General features: G+C 42.7%; 1 protein-coding gene across 1 annotated transcript in view; it reads left to right on the forward strand.

Annotated features, from left to right (window-relative positions):
• The window catches only part of LOC140387991 (traB domain-containing protein-like), a 209365-nt gene that overhangs the window by 167588 nt on the left and 18796 nt on the right, over positions 1-22981 (forward strand). Inside the window, exons 2-7 of the mRNA XM_072471437.1 lie at positions 2353-2395; positions 3763-3926; positions 13474-13614; positions 16732-16842; positions 18823-18971; positions 20855-21033. Coding sequence (XP_072327538.1) covers positions 2368-2395; positions 3763-3926; positions 13474-13614; positions 16732-16842; positions 18823-18971; positions 20855-21033 — 772 coding nt within the window. The 5' untranslated portion in view covers positions 2353-2367. The remainder of the gene's footprint in view (positions 1-2352; positions 2396-3762; positions 3927-13473; positions 13615-16731; positions 16843-18822; positions 18972-20854; positions 21034-22981) is intronic.

Consider the following 22981-nt stretch of genomic DNA (forward strand, 5'->3'; position numbering starts at 1 on the left):
AGAGCTGAGTGCTGCTGTCTGCAATGTCAATGCCTTATTGGGAACTGCAGGATGCGCCATGCCTCCAGTCTCTCAAAGTCAAACTCAGGGATTCTGAGCTCGAGCAGCAGAATGGACCGCAATTCTTCAAGAAGGCAGTTCACCACCACATTCTCAAGGGCAATTCGAGGTGAATAATAAATGCTGGCCGAGCGTGCCCAATTCCCGTGAATGAATAAAAAATAGCTGCTGTATGGCATGTGGAAGACCAAGAAATTCTTTTGAGTGTAAGATTCCAGAGATTGGTACCCCGCTACTATGGAGATTTCAGGAGCATATTCGGTGGGTGGCCATCTAGCAGGGAATGTGGAAACAGGTTATGCAGGAATATTCCAGGATGTGACTAAGTGTCATTTCGGGCACGAACATTGGTGCGAACCATGCCGGCTGTTCTGGCACAATTCCGATAGCGATCTTCCTGTACGTAGTCATTTTTTGGAGGGGGGGTTCAGGTGCGATTTGCCTCGGCACTGAGAGGGGCAGGGTTTAAACATGCCGACAAGCCTGGCTTCACAGAGATCGGGGCACTGTTTTAAAGGGCGCCCCAAACTCAAAATTATAGTAAAGGCGCCCCCACCCGCAACATCGCTGGCATCAGCCCCCTCGCCTCACACCTCACATGCCCTCCAAGGATCGTTGACATTGGGGCCCTCCAAATGGGTATCCTTGCAGCCCCACCCCCTTCTCGTTGACATCAGCCGTCCTCCCCACATCGCCAGCACCCCCCACGTGAGTGACATCCCGCTAAGGGGTCGCACAATGCCCCCCACTTCATGCACCAGCCTCTTTCAACCCCCCTTTCAATTCACCCTTCATGCTGTGCCCCCTTCCAGGCCCTACCCCTTTCAGACCCCACCCCTTGGCAGTGCCATGGTGCTGCCCTGCCATGTCCCTGAACACTCGGGGGCTCCGTTGTCCACAGAGCTCCCTGGAGTAGCCATCTGGTGGAGATCAGTTGGGGGGCCGGTGGGGGAGGGGGGGTACAATACCGGGAGCCGGGAGAATCCAGCTTCAAATTTTCCTGGCATATTTAAATGACGATTTAAATATGTTAACCTGGTTCACGGCCAGCAGCGGCGTGAGTTAGATTATGTTAGCTGTAGCAAGCCAGGAGCATCGCGCCCTGTTTTGCACCCGCAGTAAATACTGTTTAGGGGCTCTCCTCTATTTATCCATCATTGCACAATTTTTACAGGGCGCAACATGACCAGAGAATTACCCCCAAATGTGGGATTCAGTAGTTCGGGGATGGCCAAGTATTTCTGTAACTGTCACCATCAATCTTGCTTCATGTGTTGCCTCCCTGGAGCTGGGCTAAAGGACATCATTGAACCTGTGCAGAACTGGGGAGTTCTGGGGAGAAGTTATGGTCAACTTTGGAACCAATGACAGAGATATGTAAAGGGTTGAAGTCCTTCAGACTGAGTTTCAGGATCTAGTGATGAAGTTAAAGAGTAGGAACTCAAAGGTAAAAATCCCAGTTGTAATTTGTGTACATTTTTTTGTGAATGTAGGAGAGGTGAGATAAGATAGGGTACTGTATGGCTGGAGCTATGGTCTAAGGGAGGGTTTCAGACTTATGGGAGTATGAGACACTTTGCCAGCTGAAAGCAAGGTCAATAGTTTTAAACTCTTGTGTGGCGAACTATGTTCGTATCTCAGACAAGCTGTTGATCATTGTGGTGGAGTTGGAAGCAAATAAGAATTAAAGAAGCCTGAGACTTTTCTTTTGAGTGAAGGCCCAAGTTAATAAAAGTGAAAGTGACTCCTCAGAGCAAATCATACAGCCTAGGAGTTCTGACTGAATGTAGCTGCCAGAATATCCTTGTTAGCAATCCAACTGGTGGTTTCCAACCCTCTGCATCCAGGGAGGATAGTCAGCTAAAATGGCCTTCACAACCAAAGCAAGGATACTCATCTTCCATTTCAAATTAATCCACTTATTATTTTACCCCTTCCTCTCCCTCTGCGTGTCTGTCTTGTGTGTGTTTGGGTAGAGGGTGGGACAGTAAATTGGCCAAAGTAGTAGATTAGCTGGGCATTGTTCTATCATAATATTGCATGCCTTATTACTATTTTTGTTATAAACAAAAAGTGATTATGTTTCACTGACGAATCTGGTGCCTGTAAATCATTGAAGCAGTCACGGGCCAAAGGTCTCAGAAACTGTATACAAATTATTGGTTAATTCACTTGTGTTGGGACCCCGGGGCCTATGGGGCTGGAATCAACCACGTACTAACCCATGATGTCAAAACAATGTGGACACAGTTGTTTAATATTAATATAAATATACATGTATTTTCTTTACAGGTAATTGTTGGACAGATGCTGAATTATGATTGGAGGAAAATATGTAAGTTCTGTATAAGTTGTACGTTCACAAACCAAATTGACAGGGGCTAGTATACAAGGACCACTGCTTTTCTTGATATACATTCATGACTTCCACTCAGGTGTACAGGGCATAATTTCAAAACTTGCAGGTGACACATAACTTGGAAGTATCCTGAACTGAGAAGAGGTTCATAATGGACTCATTGGGAAGTCCTTATAATTCACTGCTGATTTTGTCACTTTTCGGTTTTATAATTTCACATTGTGAGTTAATGACCAGTGAATTCTACCATTGTCCCTCTTTGCAGCATTTCTGGGCATCATTTAAAAACAAAATAATCACTTTGATTATTTTATTCCAATTCTGGAGAGGGTCGTATTCAATTCAAAACATTGGGCGGGGGAAGGGGAATTTTCTGGCAATGTTCGCCGCGGGCAAAACTGATGATGACAGTGGAGCCATTCTATCAGAGTGAATGAGAGGGAGGTAGAGAAGGATAGATCTTGGAAAAGCAAAGAGCGTAAAAGAGAAAGGCAGAGTGAGAGCATCGAGACAGCAATGCACCTATTTTCATTCTGACTATGTCACGTGCAAACGAGCTGATGTGGTTGTGCAGTGATTCAAGTTATTACGGTCTATGTTCATAAATAAATAAGATAACATTTGTCTGATTTTTTTTCATCAAGATGATTCCACTTTTATAATTCTTATTATATAATACCGCTTAATTTTTACAACTCTCCTTAAAGCTGATCCAGGCCGCCATTTGCAGTCACTACTGCACAGGTGACATACTAACTAGTCTTAGAGCTTCCTCAATCCTCACTGTTGCTTTTTCACAACAGAGTCAGAGGGAATATTAATACTGCAGACATTACAATGAAATAATACTTGTGCCACAGAGGACTATAGCACTGGTGAAAATGTAAACTGTTATGCATTGTAATAATTCCAGGAGGCTCAGGCTAAAAGGCAAGGCAGGTTTATTGTCCAACACAAATAAAGCCGCAACTATGCCGTACAAAACAGATGTCCCAGCCTGGGACTATCGGTAACTGCCGGTCCAGGTCCAGGGGTCAATATTTAAGGTACTGTTGATGAACCCCTATTGGGTGGGCCCCCTCCCACTCAGCAAGGGAACTCTTAGTTTACAAAGCCCACAGGGAGATCAATCAGTGATCCCCCATGGTCTTTGTGAGGGTTATAACAGGAATATTATTTGTTTAATGATATTTGTTCACAAGTTATGATTTTTTTGGTAATAGTGGGATGTTTATAGATAATCAAGTTCACCTTTTGATTTCACCCGAGTCTTAGTGTAAACATTGTATAATGCTCCTTTAATGTTGGGAATTGTAAGTTATTTACAATGTATTTACCTTCAGCGTATGAAGAAATCTATAATACTCTGGGTGAAAAGATCAGAAAGCGACAGGAGAAACCGAACCTAAAAAGCACTGTAAGTGAACTTGTCACTGAAGACGGCTGCAAGGTATACCTGGTTGGCACAATTCACTTCAGTAAGGAAAGCATACAAGATGTACAACAGGTAAAATAAATATGGCATAAGACTCGCAGTCAAAAGCTGCAGCAGATTTAGAATGAACATTGACTGAAAGTATCAGAAATCATATTTATGTTCATTTACAATGCATGCTCCTATGATAGTGCTGTATTTTGGGAAAATGAGTTCCTATTGTTGAGTCATTACTGACTTTAGTTGAACTGAACTGTTTTTGAGCTCTGGTATGTGAATGGGAATTTCCAGTTATGTTGTTGCCCTACAGTTTTTCTGCATTAGTGACAATGTAACTACTATGAACTGCAGCAAATACATTTTTTTCATGTGACAAACACTATCTATCTTATTTATTCATTCAGGGGATTATGGGCGTCACTGGGCCAGCATCTATTGTCCACCCCAAATTACCCACAGAAAGGTGGTGGCCTTCTTGAACTGCTGCAGTCCCTGAGGTGTAGGTGCACCAAAATGTTGTGAGGAAGGGAATTCTAGGATTTTTAAAAATATGAATTTAGAGTACCCAATTCTTTTCTTCCAATTAAGGGGCAATTTAGCGTGGTCAATTCACCTAGCCTGCACATCTTTGGGTTGTGGAGGTGAGACCCACGGGGAGAATGTGCAAATTCCACACGGACAGTGGCCTGGGGCCAGGATCGAACCTGAGTCCTTGTCACCATGAGGCAGCAGTGCTAACCACAGCACCACTGTGCTGCCCCTGGAATTCCAGGATTTTGACCCAGCAACAACGGCAATATATTCCCAAGTCAGGATGAAATGTGGCTTGCAAGGGAACTTAGAGCTCACCGCCGGGAAGAAATTAAGTTCCTCCCGCAATGCCACTTTCACTCTAAATGCAATTAAATCCCTTGAAAGATAACATTGCACTGGAGTTCTATTTCATATTCATTGCTAGGACATGGAACTGCAGAGTATCATTAGAATCAAATTAGATAAATGCTTGAACAGCAGACTGAATAATATATTCTTGCATTTCCAGCAAGTGACTTTAATAAAGAGGTTTTAAAAACTTTAAAAAAAAATTTAGATTGCCCAATTAATTTTTTCCAATTAAGGGGCAGTTTAGTGTGGCCAATCCACCTACCCTGTGCATCTTTGGGTTGTGGGGGCAAACCCTGGTTTTAAAATCTTACCCAACTGCAAGGTTATTGATAGCTGCAGCAAAGAAGTAATAGTGAGGATGTGTTGACATTCAAGGGTCATCTAAGATTAATCAATATGAGAGTTTAAATATAAAAGGGCAGATTGCAGACAGCAATAAGACCTATCCGTTGCTTCTTCATTAAAAGAAATCTCTGCAAGCATTGGACTTGTTGATCATTTGCAGCATTTTTCACTATTTAATAAAAACTCAGCTGTCTGTAAGATTGCAGGTGAAAGACCAGAGAGTTCCTTTAAGGATAAGCCAGATGGAAATATAAAGGATTGGGGAAAAAGCAAAGAAGAATAAATTCTTCAAACTGTCTTTAAAAATGAGCAACTAGAGCAATTTCAGGATCTAGCTATTTTGGTGCAGGAATCTGTAGTGATCTGCATATCTGTGTATATACAATGGGTCAATGTAAATGCACTACAACTAAGCAATCACTAGAGGGAGCACGGGAGATGTATAAATATAGACAGACAGGAAGTCAGAGACACTCTTCACAGGAAAGGCAGCTGGTGAGCAGGACACAGACCGGCAGCTCAGATGTAACGTATAGTATAAGCGCTGGAGAGAGAACGAACTCACACAGCAAAGCATCTACTTCAACTGTAAGACTATGAGCTTTATTCAGACACAAGGAATAATACATGGTATCAGGAGACTTCAGAATGCTTACCAGAAGATTACACAAGATGCAGACAAAGAAAGATCGAAATGACAAGAAAACTCATACTGGACATTCGATGTGTGGAGACTTTGCTGATTCAATGAAACTCGTTGGAACTCCACCGCAGCTGAAAACAACCAGTAATTTAAGTCATAGATGGAAAAGTTTTAAACAAATGTTCGCAATATATATCATAGCTAATGATTTGAGCACGGCCTCAGAAGAAATGAAAATAGCAATGCTGCTAGCAGGACATGAAGCTAGAGAAATCTATAACTGCTTTACATACTTGAAAGGTGAAGCCAACACCAAATTAGGAGGAATACTCAAAAAATTTGAAGATCACTGTAATACCAGTAACAATGCTGTTTTAAGACATTCAATGTTTGGAGACCAAATTGCACAGGGAATGAGTGCTGCACAACTCAAACAATCATTATCAGAACAGAAAGGTTTAACACTGGAAATCGCGATTGAAAAGTGAAGATCGAAAGAAAAAAGTAACATTAACTTTTTACCAAGAAAAAACGGCAAAATCCACATTAAAATGTCATCTGAGTACATTTGAAAAAAGACGTTTTGGACGCAGTCGGTTCTGTGCATGCACAAGCCGCGCATGCGCAGTCAGAAAAAGATCGAACACCGTTCAAAGATGGATCTGCGCATGTGCGACTTGCGCATGTGCAGTTGAAGAAAAGGCGCATAGTAAAGGAAAATCAATCTGCGCGTGCACAATCGATCGGTACGCATGACATCACGAGAGTCATGACGTCAGATGATGCAGACCATGCCCACTTAAAGAGGAAATGCCCAAAATCACAAATAAGACTCTTAAAGGCACAAAACCAAAAAATTCAACCTCAAAAGGCACAACATTGCCTGAACTTCTACGAGCAGTTGAAAATAACTTTCACAGCACCCTGGAACAAGCAGTTTGCACCACCCAAAGGGAAGAGCACAACGACAAATCCGAAACCAAAGAAAATGATTTGTTCATTGAACATGAAGAGCACAATAACAAATCCGAAACAAAAAAAGATAATTTGTTTATCGAAAAATACTACTCAGACATGGAATCGAAGAGAAAGTAAGAAAGGTTTTGGCTAACATTCTTTGGAATTACATTACCATCAATTTGATCAATAAGTTTGCGGATGATACGACTGGTGGGTCGTATCTCAAGCAATGACAAATCAGACTACAGAAGGGAGATAGATCACTTGGTTGCATGATGTACCGAAAACAACCTCTTTCTAAATGTTGGAAAGACCAAGGAACTGATCATCGACTTCAGGAAGTGCAGCACGACACTTCCCGCCCCGTCCACATCAATGGCTCCGAAGTGGAGATGGTCGATAGCTTTAAGTTCCTGGGGGTCACCATCACCAACAGTCTGTCCTGGTTCACTCATGTTGATGCAACATCAAGAAAGCCCAACAACGTCTCTACTTCCTACGGAAACTAAAGAAATTTGTCATATCTTCATTGATCTCACAAACTTCTACATATGTGCCATAGAGAACATCGTAACCAACTGCATCACAGCTTGGTATGGCAACTGCTCGGCCCAAGATCGCAAGAAACTGCAAAGTGTGGTGAACATAGCCCAACACATCACACATGCTTGCCACCCTCCCATTGATTCTGTCTACACCTCCCGCTGCCTCAGGAAGACAGACAGCATTGTCAGAGACCCCTCCCATCCAGGCTTTGCCCTCTTCCATCAGGCAGAAGATACAGAAGCTTGAAGACCCGCACATCCAGACATGGGAACAGCTTCTTCCCCACAGCTACTAGACTCTTCAATGAATCTCCCTCGGACTGATCTATTCCCTGTAAGAACACTATTCACGACACCCTATGCTGCTCTTGCTCATGTATTTGCTTTGTTTGGCCCCTTGTTACGCACTGTAACCAATCACTGTTTGTTGATGCACCACTGTCAATGTACTCTGTCGATTATTCTTTTGTCTACTATGTACTTACAGTGTACATTCCCTTTGCCACAGAAAAATACTTCTCACTGTACTTTGGTACATGTGACAATAAATATCAATCAATCAATTACAATAGGTTCTGTGCCCGAAGACTGGAACAATGTAGTCAGAGTTTCTTGCAATATTATACATGTTACGGATAGGAGAGAGATTGGCAAACTGAACTTCTTTCACTTCACCAACTGTCCATTGGCAGAAAATGCTGTGGCATGCTTTCTCAAACCTTCAGTTTGTGCGATCCAATCTACGAATAACTCACGGAAAACCCACATTATGATTAGCTCAAAAGGTTAATTTATTTCACATTCAAAAACCATGGAAGGAATATTTGGGACATTGCACTCCACTGCACACACACAGAGTAAGAGGAGTATAGAACAATTATGGACAGTAGCAGGACAAGAACCACAGAAATGAATATTAGTCCACGTGATTTCCAGGGTCAGAGTCCAATGAGGTGTTCTTTTACATAGGAGCTTGAGTTCAGCTGGCTGAAGACCCCAGTTGTAAAGTTTGCTTTAAAGTTGGTGCTGATACCGCAAGATGGTTGCACAATGTTCAGCACCATTTGCAACTCCTCAGATAATGAAGCAGTCCATGCTTAAATGCAGCTTGACATGGACAATATAGACCATAAGACCATAAGACATAGGAGCAGAAGTAGGCCACTTGGCCCATCGAGTCTGCTCCGCCATTCAATCATGGCTGATATTTTCTCATCCCCATTGTCCTGCCTTCTCCCCATAACCCCTGATCTCCTTATTAATCAAGAACCTATCTATCTCTGTCTTAAAGACACTCAGTGAATAAAATCCAGGCTTGGGCTGAGAAGTGGCAAATTACATTCACATCACACAAGTGCCAGGCAATGACCATCTCCTACAAAAGAGGATCTAACCATCACCCTTTGACATTCAATGGCATTACTATCGCTGAGTCCTTCACAATCAACATCCTCGGGGTTGCGATTGATCAGAAACTCAACTGGACTAGCCATGTTAATACTGTGACTACCAGAAAAGGTCAAAGGCTAGGAATCCTACAGTGAGTAACTCACCTCCTGACCCCCCAAAGCCTGGCCACCATCTACAAGGCACAAGTCAGGAGTGTTTTCTTAAATAAATTTAGAATATGCAATTCTTTTTTCCAATTAAGGGGCATTTTAGCGTGGCCAATTCACCTACCCCGCACATCATTTCTGGTTATGGGGGTGAGACCCACACAGACACGGGGAAAATGTGCACACTCCACACGGAGAGTGACCCAGGGCCGGGATCGAACCAGGGTCCTTGGCATTGTGAGGCAGCAGTGCTAACCACTGCGCCACCATGCTGCCTGTAAGTCAGGAGTGTAATGGCGTACTTTCCACTGCCTGGATGAGTGCAGCTCCAACAACACTCAAGAAGCTTGACACCATCCAGGACAAAGCAGCACGCTTGATTGAAACCCGTATCTCAAACATTCAATACCTCCACCACCGAGGAACAATAGCAGCCGTCTGTACCATCTACAAAATGCACTGCAGTAACACACCAAGGCAGCACCTTCCAAACCCACAACCACTACCACCTGGAAGGACAAGAGCAGCAGATACCTGGGAACCCCAGTGCCTGGACATTATCCTCCAAGTCACTCACCACCCCAACATGGAAATATATCACCATTCCTTCATTTCGCTGTGTCAAAATCTTGGATTTCCCTCCCTAACTGTGGGTGTACCTACACCTGTAGCAGTTCAAAAAGGCAGCTCACCACCACCTTCTCAAGGGCAAGTAGGGATGGGCAATAAATGCTGGCTTAGCCAGCCATGTCCACATCCCATAAATTAATTAAATAAAAATGAAATTGGTACACACAGACTGGGTCAGTTCTGTTGGTAATGGTAGTAAATCTTCCAGCAGAGACAGGCTTTGAGGAGCACAATATTGTTCAACCTGGAATTCTGCTTCTTGGTGTTCACCACTTAGATCACAGAATCATAGAAATTACAGTGCAGAAGGAGGCCATTCAGCCCATCGAGTCTGCACCGGCCCTTGGAAAGAGCACCCCACTTAAACCCTATCCTCGTAGGCCAGTAACCCCACCCAACCTTTTTGGACACTAAGGGCAATTTATCATGGCCAATCCACCTAACCTGCACATCTTTGGACTGTGGGACGAAACCGGAGCACCTGGAGGAAACCCACGCAGACACGGGGAGAATGTGCAGACTTCGCACAGACAGTGACCCAAGCCGGGAATCAAACCTGGGACCCTGGAGCTGTGAAGCAACTGTGCTAACCACAGTGCTGCCATGCTGCCCTTCACACAAGTCTTTTAAACAACAGACTGTCTGTGAGGCCAAAGGTGGTGTTCACCAGTTGAATGTTAAACAGCAGACTGACTGTGAGATGGTGGTTAGCATTGTTACTTCACAGCGCCAGGGTCCCAGGTTCGATTCCCGGCTTGGGTCACCTCCTGATCCCCCCAAAGGCTGGTCACCATCTACAAGGCACAAGTCTGGAGTATGCACGTTCTCCCAGTGTCTGCGTGAGTTTCCTCCGGGTGTTCCAGTTTCCTCCCGCAAGTCCCGAAAGACGTGCTTGTTAGGTGAATTGGGCATTCTGAATTCTCTCTCTGTGTACCCGCACAGGCGCCAGGGTGTGTGGCGACTAGGGGTTTTTCACAGTAACTTCATTGCAGTGTTAATGTAAGCCTACTTGTGACAATAATAAAGATTATTATTATTAAATATGTATCGTTAAAACTATCCAAAAGACCAGAGGCCAATGAATGGTTAATTGCAGCTTAAAAATCAGTTTCTGTTTTTCTGGCCAGAATTCCATAATTCCATCTTAGGTGAGAGACAAGATGGATATTACCATTTCTTCTGGTATTTCTATCTCTCTCTTTCGTGATAGTTCAAGTTGGAGAACCAGTTTGTCTTGATTCCTGTGCTTTTGTTGGTCACAAGGCATCTGTACAATGAGGTGTAAGATTCCACAGGCTGGAGAGGAATTATATTGTTCTTGTAATTGCTGTTGGAAGCTTCCAGAACAAAGGACCAATCATGTTATCATGTGACTTGCTGCAGCCATCTTTTTTTTGTTCACCAGAATGCCCATTTATTTTTAAATGACAGAAAAATAAAGTTTTGGATTTTATTTCATCTCATGTTGACTTAACATGAAAATTCCTGTCAAAATATATCTGTATGGGCAGCACAGTGGCACGATGGGTTAGCCCTGCAGCCTCACAGCGCCGATGTCCCAGGTTTGATCCCGGCTCTGGGTCACTGTCCGTGTGGAGTTTGCACATTCTCCCCGTGTCTGCGTGGGTTTCACCCCCACAACCCAAAGATGTGCAGGCTAGGTGGATTGGCCACGTTAAATTGCCCCTTAATTGAAAAAAAAATGAATTGGGTACTCTAAATTTATTAAAATATATATATATATATATCTGTATCTTCAGATGATGAACAAGGATAGCATTAATAGCATTCTTTCAGAACTGGAGCAGTTAAGCAGAGGAGCTTGGAGTGGCAGATAGGTTTTAGTCATGAGAGGTATAAGATAATATATATTCCGATAGAAAATAATCATAGCATTCATAAATGATTCAACATTTTCAATTATTAAAGTTGGGAAAGAAAATGGAATTTGATTTCATTACTTACTATCCCATTAAAGTGGGCAAAATAACGTTTTATCAACAGAATTAATTAAGGGCTGGTACGTGTCTCAAAGGTATTCATACAATCTTAGCGAGCACTGAGATAATAGATGTTTAAAATGTTAATTTACACTCTAAACAAGAAGCAGTTCATTAGCCTGCGTTGTCACTGAAATGAAATGAAAAATGAAATGCAAGTCGCTTATTGTCACAAGTAGGCTTCAAATGAAGTTACTGTGAAAAGCCCCTAGTCGCCACATGCCCGCGCCTGTTCGGGGATGCTGTTACGGGAATTGAACCGTGCTGCTGGTCTGCCTTGGTCTGCTTTTCAAAGCCAGCGATTTAGCCCTGTGCTAAACAGCCTCTAAACAGCCTACCAATGGTAACAGTTCCCATCATTTGGGGGACATCGGTACCAAAAGAACTCCACGGTTCAAAAGAAAGACTTATCACCATTATTTCAAGGAAGGAACTAACAAGTAGCACAACATAACATTGCTGGCTGTGTGTAGAATGAGATAAATAATAGAGACAGAGACATAGGCCAATCAATCAGATCCAGCAAATGTGATCAGGTTTTAGAAAGAAAGTGATAAAGTCAAATTTTGATCAGACTCAGAATGAGAATTCAAGAAGATTGTTGTTATTTTATTCACTTCAAATAAGGTGACTCGCTGATGGAGGGCAGTGTAGCATTTAATTATATTGCATTGTTACGTGAAGAGGAATTGTACCAATTCAACAAAATGGATCTGATACATTTATTTGCTTTGAAGGAAAAGAGCTTAACAATTTGTAGCTGACCCTTTCTTATCAACTGATTTTGCAAGACTACCATCAAAAATATTGGAGGAGCTCATGTGCAAAGCAACACCTATACCAGTTCAACCCACAGGAGATTCCATATTACACCACTGGATTAGTAGTTTTGTATGGTTAGATATTAGGCAGTATGGACAGGACGCAATTGTCTCAGGCTCTCTCATAGAAATAACTAGTGCTCCTGTATCTGAGAGAATCTTTTAAGACAAAAACCTAAACATGAACAGTCTAGGCCTATATTCTCTAGAGTTTAGAAGAATGAGGGGAGATCTAATTGAGGTATACAAGATGCTATAAGGTATGGATAAAGTAACATGGAGCTGATGCTGCCTCTTGTGGAGCATTGTGAAACAAGAGGTCATAATCTTAGAATAATATGTAGCAAATTTAAAACAGATTTGAAGTAAAACTACTTTCCAAAAGGGTTGTGAATCTGTGGAATTCACTACCCAGAGTGCGGTGGATGCAGGGACAGTGAGTAAATTTAAGGAGGAGCTAGACAGATTTTTTTTTCTTCTTTTTAATTACTTTATCAGAGTTACAAAGCCAGAGCTCAGAGTGTGGACAGGGGTGAACCCCCACTCCAGCTCCTTGCCTGCTCCAAAAACCAACTCAAATTGAATCCCATTCATGGTCTCCACAAGAGAGACACACCAGATCCAGGCATTACACATGATCCCACACTCATCTTAGCCAAAAGGCCAAAAGCGCCATCCTTGATCTTAGCCAAAAGGCCGAGAAGCGATGAGTTAGACAGATTTTTAATTGGTAATGGGTTGAAGGGTTATGGAGAACGGGCAAGACAGTGGAGTCGAGGCCAGGACCGGATCAGCCATGACCACATTGAGGGTGTTAGGCTCGGAAGGCAAAATTGCTTATTCCTGCTCCTAGGTCATATGTTCTCTGGAGGAGATGCTCTGGCTGATTTTGCAATCCAGCTCTTGATGTGTTACATTGTAGGTAGCAGATGAGGAACATATCCGCCATGTTCAAATGGCGGAGCAGACTCGATGGTCCAAATGACCTCATTCTGCTCCTATATATTATGAACTTATCTGACAAGGTCAGCAACAAGTCTTTATGAAATGCTGCTGAAATGTTCTACATGTGCTCAGCCCAACATTTCTTTGTAAACCTCAAGTAAAATAATAACTTAACTGAATAATATAGCCAGGATTGAATTACAACTGTGAATCCTCGTTTGAAGTTGTCTGTTTAACACAAAGCACCATTACTTGTTTAATTGATATGCATGAATATTTTTTCTTGTAGCTAATCCAGGAAGTGCAACCAGATGCTGTTGTGTTAGAACTTTGCCAGAGTCGAGAATCACTTTTAACATTAGATGAACAGTCAATACGAAATGAAGCCAGGACATTTGACTTACACAAAACGCAACAGTTAATAAAGCAGGTGCAGCTATTTTCATTAAGTTGTTGATTAATGTTTATTTTTACATTATCATGGGAAGTTCTGAGCTACTCGCCTTACTTTGCTTTCATTGGTTAATTCCTTCCTGGCAAACTTAAAATGCGATGCAGAAATTTCAGGCAATGCAGCTGACCTAGGACATTGATTTTCTGATATTTTTGTTCACGTTTTTATTTTACAACAGAGAATGCAAATTATGTTTGAACACTTATAATTGGAATAATAATATACCACCAATTCAAAAATGGTTTTGTCCAAGTCAGTAATACAGGAAATGTTGCATTCTTTTCAGTGCGCTTATGTCAACCAGCATGGACTCTTTTTGTTGATCTAGAAACTGAGGCTGCATGAAAACATTTATATTATACCACTGATCATAGACTAATAGTTTTAGGCCGGAATTCTCCGGCGCTTGCAGGCTGTGGGATGCTCTGGCCCCACCGGTTTCCCGGCGGCGTGTGGTGGCTTCATTGGGAATTCCGCCACCAGCGAATGTGCGCCAAATTCTCTGTCCTCATTAGCAGCAGTAGCAGGGCGGACTTGCAATGGAGAATCCTGGCCATAGAGTGTGAAGGGTAGCTGGTGAAGTCTGAGTTATACTGCTGGCTGTGCCTATTTGGATCTTGGACTTTCCCAACAAAGAATGAACTCTGTGCATGTGTGTTTACCCCCATGTTCATTGGCCTGTTCTCCCAGCAGTAATGTTTTTGATGTTAGGAGAGGACAAGCTGGGCACTATGATTGCTAATAATAAAGACACAGAGACCTTGAACCTCCATGAAGTTCAGCCAAGCTCCTGTCACAGCTTCAGAGGGAGCTGGGCAGAATCTCTGGAGAAATGACGCGGATAAACGTTTATAATTATTACCGTAATTTCTCTGGGACTTCCACCAAGCTGCTGCTGGAAAGTCCCTGTGACATTTCTAGGTTTCAGTACCAAGTATGGACAATGGTAAGAAAATCTAATACAGCATTTTCAAATTCAAGCAAAACACTACGGGTGCAGGAAATCTGAAATAAAACTGTAAGTTCTGGAAATACTCAAAGGTCTGTGAACATCTACGCAGGGCCAAACTGAGTTAACAAATGTGACTCCTTCATTCTGAAGAAGAGCCATAGGGCTGGATACTTCCGCCCCGCCCACCGCAAGATCACCACGGGCGGGACATGGACCATGTAAAGGTCCATTGACCTCGGGCAGGAATTTCCGGTCGCCGGGCGGGTGCGGCTGGAGAATCCCACCCATATTAGACTCAAAACATTAACAGAGCATCTTTAAACATGGCATTATACCAGCTTGGAGCTACAGCCCACCCTGCAAATGCAGGTGACACTAAATGTAAAAAAAAGATTAGCCAACTAAGGATGGGAATTTATTCAGATTTGCTCCTGCTCTGCAGCTGTAACTATGTCAACATTTATGTGGGTAAACTGTTTAAAAAAAAAAATTTTATTAAGGCATTTATATATACATTAAACACAATCAACACGAAAGTAAGGACAAACAGAAAACCTCCCTGCCGTTCCCTCCACCAATCCGGCCTTGCCCATTTTAACCCTATTATCCCGCCCCGCCCCCCCACCGGCTTTGGTGGCCCCGAGTCCCTCCACTCCAGCAAAATCCCTCTCTGGGCTACCAGGGTGGCAAAGGCCAAAATGTTGGCCTTCCCCGCTGCCTGGATTCCCGGGTCTCCCGACACACCAAATATCGCCACTTCTGGACTCGGTAAACTGGTAAACTGTTTTTTTTAATCACACTTCTGGCGAAACACCAAGAAAATTCTTGACCCAAGTGTTTTTTACCCTTTCTTTAATGTATATAGAAAAGATTTTGATCCGAGATGATATTTGTAAGTCAAACCATGTATTTTAATAGCTACACATTTGTATTGCTGAAAAGAGAAACGTATCGAATCTTTTAATCTTCAGGGCAGATCACAGAAATTGGTCGGCAATCAGCATTCTCTTCTCATCCAATATAAATTGTTGCTTTCCATTTATAATGGTATTCTTGTAAAGTGTCATGATGAGTGCATGATAAAAAGCTTTGATATGCCACTTTTCTCAGTATTACTTAAATTCTGCACGATCAAATGACTATTAGTTACTATTTTATTGCGATAATTTTCTTTGCTTCTCTTTTCTGTTTCTCGCTGCCTCTGTTTTCTTATTCTCACCGCCATCTTCTCTTCACCCAACCTCGCCCATTTTGTTTTGCTGTTTTCAAGTTCACCTCATTTCTTTTTGTTTCTCTTGCCATTCACTATTCAATCATTCTGTCATTGAAAATGCATTGGACAGACAATGGACAGTACTCTAGCCATATGTTTGAGTATACGATATATTTTGGCCGACACGGGTTCAGAGTCTAGAATTAAGAACCTTGAAAAGAGCAATTTAACAGAGGCCTCAGCTGGGATTTTCTGGTCAGCCTCCAGTTTCCTGATGCAATGGGGGGAAATTTAGCTGTCTGGAGAGGGGCACCCGACTGCAGGCTGCAAATGTGATCAGTGCTCCAGGCACCCTACAGACGCTCCTCCACTGTCTGAATATAGCCAAATGTCCTCCTCTGGAGAGGCTCAGCTCCCCACAGTGGTTGCCTGGCTCCCTCTGTATTTTATTAAGTGGCTCGGAGGGCACCTTTTGGTTGAAGTACACTCCCAGTTACTTACAAGCCCCGTACTTGTAAGGCCATAAGGAGAAATAGGTCATTCAGCCCATTGAGTCTGCTCCACCATTCAATGAGATCATGACTGATGACTCATGACTTTCTGAAGCTGGAAGGCCTCTGATTTTCTCTCCAGTTTCAAGAGCCTGCCAATACCCTTAATTGGACAGGGAACCTGCCTCCATGCCAAGTAAGGGGTGCCCTGGTCATGATTCCAGATGGATGAATGTTTCCCCCTGGAGCTGAAAGCAGTCCCGGCTCCCGTTTCCAGCCCCCAAAGCCCAAGTTCAGCCCATTTGTCTCTCTCTTCCATCTCCTTCTCTTTTCCTTTTGTGGAACCTGACTTTCGGCTGGAGTATTCCTTTTTCAAGGTAACTATAATGCGTTTCTCAGCTCTCAAACGGTTGTGCATTTCTGCTTGCCTTTTGTAGTTTGGATTGATGCAAACGTTATGGTTAATGCTGTTTCTGAAGATTTCCGCTTACCTGATTGAGCAGCTGGGCATTACCCCAGGTGGGGAATTCAGGGAAGCCTTCAGAGCGGTAAGGAATTAAGCTTTACTATGCTATTCTGATTTTCAAAAATCCTTTGAGTGCACATAACTTCCAAGTTGTTTCCACCAAAATCTTCACTGCAGTCTGATCATACTATTTTTCAACGTAAGCTACATTTTATGCATTATAAATCCTATTATTGTAGATGCATGGAATTATCCCATAGGACATTTCCTGCAACATGAAATTGTTTCATATAAGATAGAAAATGAACCCATCATAATGCTAAATTTCGACATTTTGGCCATCAGTGAATGATTTAAATGTTGTGAATGGTGCGAATGTTGTTCAGCGAACTTAGAGCTCTCAAACTAGTGACATAATGTAACCAATTTTTCAGAAATCCTGTTTTAATGTACAGGATACAAGATACCAATGTATTCTATGGTCAAGTATATGATATATATCATATTGTCTTTTTGAATTAGAGGATTTACCTTTTCATCATTCCATGCTACTAATTAATCAAATACAAGGTCATAAATTGGCAGAATCGATCACTTCCGTGTAAAAATATCTTCATCATCTTGTGGTTAATTCTTCAGCTGGATTTACAAGCATCCAGTCCTCTGGAGATCGGATAAAGTGGTCACAGAAGGCATTGCGTGGGAAGCTCTCACCTTACTGCTGCCCTTGAGGCAGCAATGGGGACCTCAGCAGTGCAATTGTGTCAATTAAGGACTGCCCCTGCACCTGCTGGCAGTCTACTAATGCCTGGAGGGTTGCCACCTTGTGTGGAGACCACCAGGTAACCCTTGATGGCCGCTTAGCATGTTCTTGTGAGGGCCCTGCTGTGTGGTCATTCAAAGGCCAAAGGAGGTACTACTACTACTACTAATAATCTTCATTAGTGTCACAAGTAGGCTTACATTAACATTAATGAAGTTGCGTGAAAATCCCCTCACTCCGGCACCTGTTTGGGATTCCCCTCCTGTTGACTGGAACCCATCAGCCTGGCCCACCAGCGTACTTGAACAAACTTATCTTGGTGGTGAGGTCGTGGCTGCCAGGCTACTGGCTCTCTGATTGGACGACAGCTATGGGAGGCAGGCTACTGTGCTCAATTGGACAGCCACCCGGTGACGGCCTCATAATTGACCCTGACATTAAAGTGCCACTCAGAGTCCTCAAGCTGGTCTACGATGGGGGTATGGTCATGGTCGTGTCCCGCCTTTGGTCCCAGCAAATGACTTCTTGCCTCTTCTGAAAATTAAGCACCTCTGTCGCTTTTTTGACATCCCTGTCTCAGTGTTATCACAAAACTGTTTTTGATCTGATTACCGATCTAAAGACATGCAAATGCAGGCATGGGATTTCATCCTTGCATTCCCATATTAATTATGTTAGCTGACCAATGTCGTACGACTCGTCAGTGCCCATTTTCATTAACAGATTTTAGTAGAGGAATGAGGCTTTAGGCAGTGGCACAAATCAATATTAATATTTACAAATGACTACTCTCCCTTGTTTACTTGCACTGACATTATTAAATTTAGCACATGTAGGAAGTTTTACAGAAGCCGTTCGCATATTGTAAGAAAATTTACTTTTGTGTTGCAGCATATTTTATTTTGTATGTGTTCCTGAAACAGAATCAAAACTTATGACAAATTAATTACATACTTAACAACAATGCACTGTAACAGTCTTTGACGATAACTAGGAAACTTGAAAAATCAAAAATCCAAACAACCTTTATTGTAACCGATCTATGTCTAGTTTTTTAATGTATATATATGTATAGGCCAATGTTCTCTTTTGCCGCTGGCAACAGACCCTCACCAGCGGCGTGGGGTGGCTTCAATGGGAAATCCCATTGACAAGCAGCGGGAAAATAGAATGGCATGCCACTGAGAAAAACGTGGCTGGGGTATTGGAGAATCCCGTCCATTATATATATTTTATATGTAATTATAACTAATAGATACCACTCTGCAGCTGTTTTATGTTTGAAATATTCTCTTCTAGGCTCAGAAAATACCATTTTGTAATATTTACCTTGGAGACCAGCCTATTTTTGTCACTCTGAGAAGATGTGCTGCCGCACTTTCCTTCTGGGACCTGGTGAAGGCATTTATCGGTCTTGTTTACATCAAATCCCAGCCTTTTCCATATGGGTATGAGTAAAGCTCTGTTTCATTAAATATTGGTTGTATCCTCAATGACATTATTCACACCTTGTTGCTGGACAGTGATTTTACTTCACTGTCACAATGAAAAAGCACGAGTGGTAAAATATTGTTACCCACAGACAGCTATGAGCTCACAGTAGTAATGTCAGTGATCTGCATCAACCTGAAAGAAAATCAAATTTAGTTTTTTTTTGAATTTGCAGTCAGGAATTGAGTAACACTGGAGAGACTGCATTTATTACCCATTCCTGATTGCCCTGAGAAAATAGCACTGGACACTTTCTTAAATTGCTGCTCCTGTGACGGTATTAGATCGGATATTGCAGGCGTTTGACCCAGTAATGATGAAAGATAAATGACTGATTTTACTATCTTACCACCCAAAAAGAAAATGCTGGAAAATCTCAGCAGGTCTGGCAGCATCTGTAGGGAGAGAAAAGAGCAAACGTTTCGAGTCCCAGACTCCCTACAGATGCTGCCAGACCTGCTGAGATTTTCCACCATTTTCTTTTTGGTTTCAGATTCTAGCATCCGCTGTAATTAGCTTTTATTTTTTACTACCTAGCATTTGGATTTTAACAGTTAATTGCTTTACCCGATTTCTCCTTTTATTGATTTCAAGACATTTAAAAAGTTGTAAATTTTCTCCCTCCTGATCCCTTCCCATCCAGCAGAAGGTGTTCATTCCTTGCTGGAGATAGTTTGGGGTACTGGTGAGCTTCCAATGCTTCTGGTATTCATGCATGAACTTTGTCTCTCAGAGTGAACAATTAATTTATTTGTGGAGAAAGCACCTTCCACATGGATAAACTTCAATTATTCAGCAGCAGTCATCACACAATGTCCATGATGAGAAGGATAATGCCACAGTCGCTCATTCCCGGAATAAATTCTAAATGCAAAGATCAGGAAGGATGCGTTTTTATTTCAATCACCAAATTGTTACAGCGCCGAAGGAAGCATTTTGGCCCACTGTGTCAGAATCTGGGTAGATTGTTTTTTAATAACGTGCCACGTGACCAATTCAAAATTTATAGGACAAATTGGTTAAAAAATAAACAATTTCAGTAATTATTTGTCACAGCAGGAACATGACAAAAATTGATTTAGCAAAAGGGGTCATCTATCTGAGTAGCAGAGTGATCCGCCTTTCCAGAAGTGAGGACTTCCACAATGCGAGAATGAACACACAGATGTATTGGTCTTAAAGGTACAGATACAGAAGTTCCAATGTCCCAGTAGTATACAGTGTAAATGAGGGCCAGGTCTGGACAGAGCTCTTTCTGTTGCTGCCTGTTAGATGGTAAAATGGTGGACTGTCTGGATTCAGTTCCACATGGCAACATTAGTGCATTTTTGGAGCTAACAGGTGAGATTCTCTGGGCTCCCCATAGCATGTCTCTAGGCGGCGGGAGGCGGCCCACCGTTGCCTGGCAGCGGGATCTTCTGGTTCCACTGCTGTCAGTGGGATTTCCCATTGAATCTATCCCACACCGCCAGGAAATCCTCGGTCGGATTGTCTCGTCAGTGGGACTGGAAGATTGCACCGTTGTAAACAGCCAGAAGATCTCACCAAATGAGTCTCTGCTGTTTGTCTGAAGGTTGGAAGTTACTTTGGTATAAGAGTGGGTTAGTCAGGATAAAGCCTTGGACCATTTGAAAAAAATCAAATAATAATTTTATTGGACTAGCCAGGTTAATGTAGATATATATATAGATATTTCCTGCCTGTCTTCCGGCTGGGACATATTGCTCACAATATGAATGATACATCTTTTCTAAGTGATTGTTCAAGAATATTTGGTGATTTTTTTTGACAATAACTTTCACTCAAATATGTTTTAATTGTAAGTGTTTTTGTATTTTAGCAAAATGATTGTGAAGCAGTTGAAGAAGAAGGGGAAGGAGAATGGGCTGGAGGTAATCAAAATGGCAATGGAGGAATATCCTGAGTTTTATCATGTTTTTGTATCAGAACGTGATGCCTATCTAACTCAGTCACTGAAGCAAGCAGCAAAACCTATAGTACTGCCTAAGATTTTCCAATGTAAGTATATGAACTGTTCTGGTTGTTCCATAAGGCTCGGTCTCTGTGAGATTGAATATTAAATTACTGGATTACTAACAAAAAAGCCTCCCCTCTTTGAATGATAATAATCTTTATTATTGTCACAAGCAGGCTAACATTAATACTGCAATGAAGTTACTGTGAAAATCCTCTAGTCGCCACACTCTGGCGCCTGTTCGGGTACACTGAGGCAGAATTCAAAATGTCCAATTCACCTAACAAGCACGGCTTTTGGGACTTGTGGGAGGAAACCGGAGCACCCGGAGGAAACCCATGCAGACACGGGGAAAATGTGCAGACTCCTCACAGATAGTGACCAATTTCACTGGAACTCAATTGAAATATGCTGATTATTCAATGGGGTTTAATTAGAGTCAGAAACCTGTCCAAGCAAGGCATGCGTATGATGTTAATCATTGTACACCTCGCAAATGATTAAACAGCCACATAAATTATAAAAAATGGTTTGGGATGAATATCTGGTTGTGCAGAAGGTACTGGAAACTGAAGGACAATTGATTCAGAAAGCCCCCCCCCCCCCACACATCATTCAGACAAGATTCAGCCATTTGGTGTGGATCAGAGTTCCTTTATACCAAGCAATATGGAAGATGGTCGGGATTTTCCCATATATCGTCAAAAGCTAATGTTGGGCAGGAAGAACGCCAATGGTGGCTTTTTCCTTTGACACATAGCCTCTGATTTGTTCACTCCGTCAGCAACTTAGAAACTTGAAAATCGGGTTGCCATTCTTAAAGGCCCTCCCAGCGCACAGTGACAAAACCAGTTAACCCTGGAACTCCCATCCCCCCCCCCCTCCCCCCCTGCACCCCGCACTGCCTGAGCACTATGCGGGCACTGTCCTGGCATTGCCCAAGCACCGAATCCGCCCAAAGCGAACAGGAGTGGAAAATCCCGCCCATGTCCTTTCTTGGATAATCTGTGCCTCACCATGGGTACAGCTCCAGTGGAAGATCTGGGAAACGTGGCACAACTTCAAGGACAGCACCATACTGAGGACAATGATATTGTAATAACGTTGCTTCAAAGGGCAGATGTGAAAGTAAGGGCCTTGTGCAGGCATCAAATTATAGCTTTTCTCTCCTTTATATTGGATTTCAAAGAACTCCTAAATTCCGTTTGCCCAACACACCCATTTTTTGGAATGGATGTTGTTCTGTTTGGATATTTGTTTCTTGTACTTGTCATGGGAGTGTCCCTTTAAGAAATGTTTTGTCTTATCACATGACTTCAGTGATATCACTCTGTGGGTGGAGCTGGGCTGTGGCTCTGGGTTTTTACTTTAATTTTTGAGTTGGAAGCTGCTGTGGCTCTGTGAGTTTTACTTTCGTTTTCACATTTGGCTGCTGTAGGATCAGAAAGAGAAATATTTTGGCCTCTCTCTCTATTTTCAATTTTAAAGAGTCATTCCAAGGAAGAAAACCAATCATTACAGTTACCTACTGTTTTGGTAAAATGTTTTTTTGGTTTATTGGATGTTGTTATTGAAACAGTTAAGGAAAGCACACTTCTGGTTGCGGCGATGCGGAGCAAAGCCGCACGTTTCGACAGCTCCCGCGACAACGGACTTTCAGGCTCTCCAGAGGAGCCCCAACGGAGCTTTTTTTGAATTAATCCCGTGTGGGAAGGTGCAGTAAGGTCCCCCCTGACGATACATGGCCGAGATCAACGGTGGAACGACGAGAAAAGAGGCCCTGGAGCAGAAACTAAAACGAGGGGAAAAATGCAAGATGGCGGAGGGCGGAGAGCGAGCAGCGTGGGGGCCAGACCAGCAGGAGTTCCTCAAGCGAAGTGTGGAGGAGCTGAAAAAGGAGGTGCTGGCGCCAATGCTGTTGGCGATCGAGGGGCTGAAGGAGACCCAGACGACCCAGGCGGTGGAGCGTCGTGAGGTGAATGATGAAGTGAA

Source organism: Scyliorhinus torazame, chromosome 13 (assembly GCF_047496885.1).
Source record: "Scyliorhinus torazame isolate Kashiwa2021f chromosome 13, sScyTor2.1, whole genome shotgun sequence".
Lineage (NCBI taxonomy): Eukaryota > Metazoa > Chordata > Chondrichthyes > Carcharhiniformes > Scyliorhinidae > Scyliorhinus > Scyliorhinus torazame.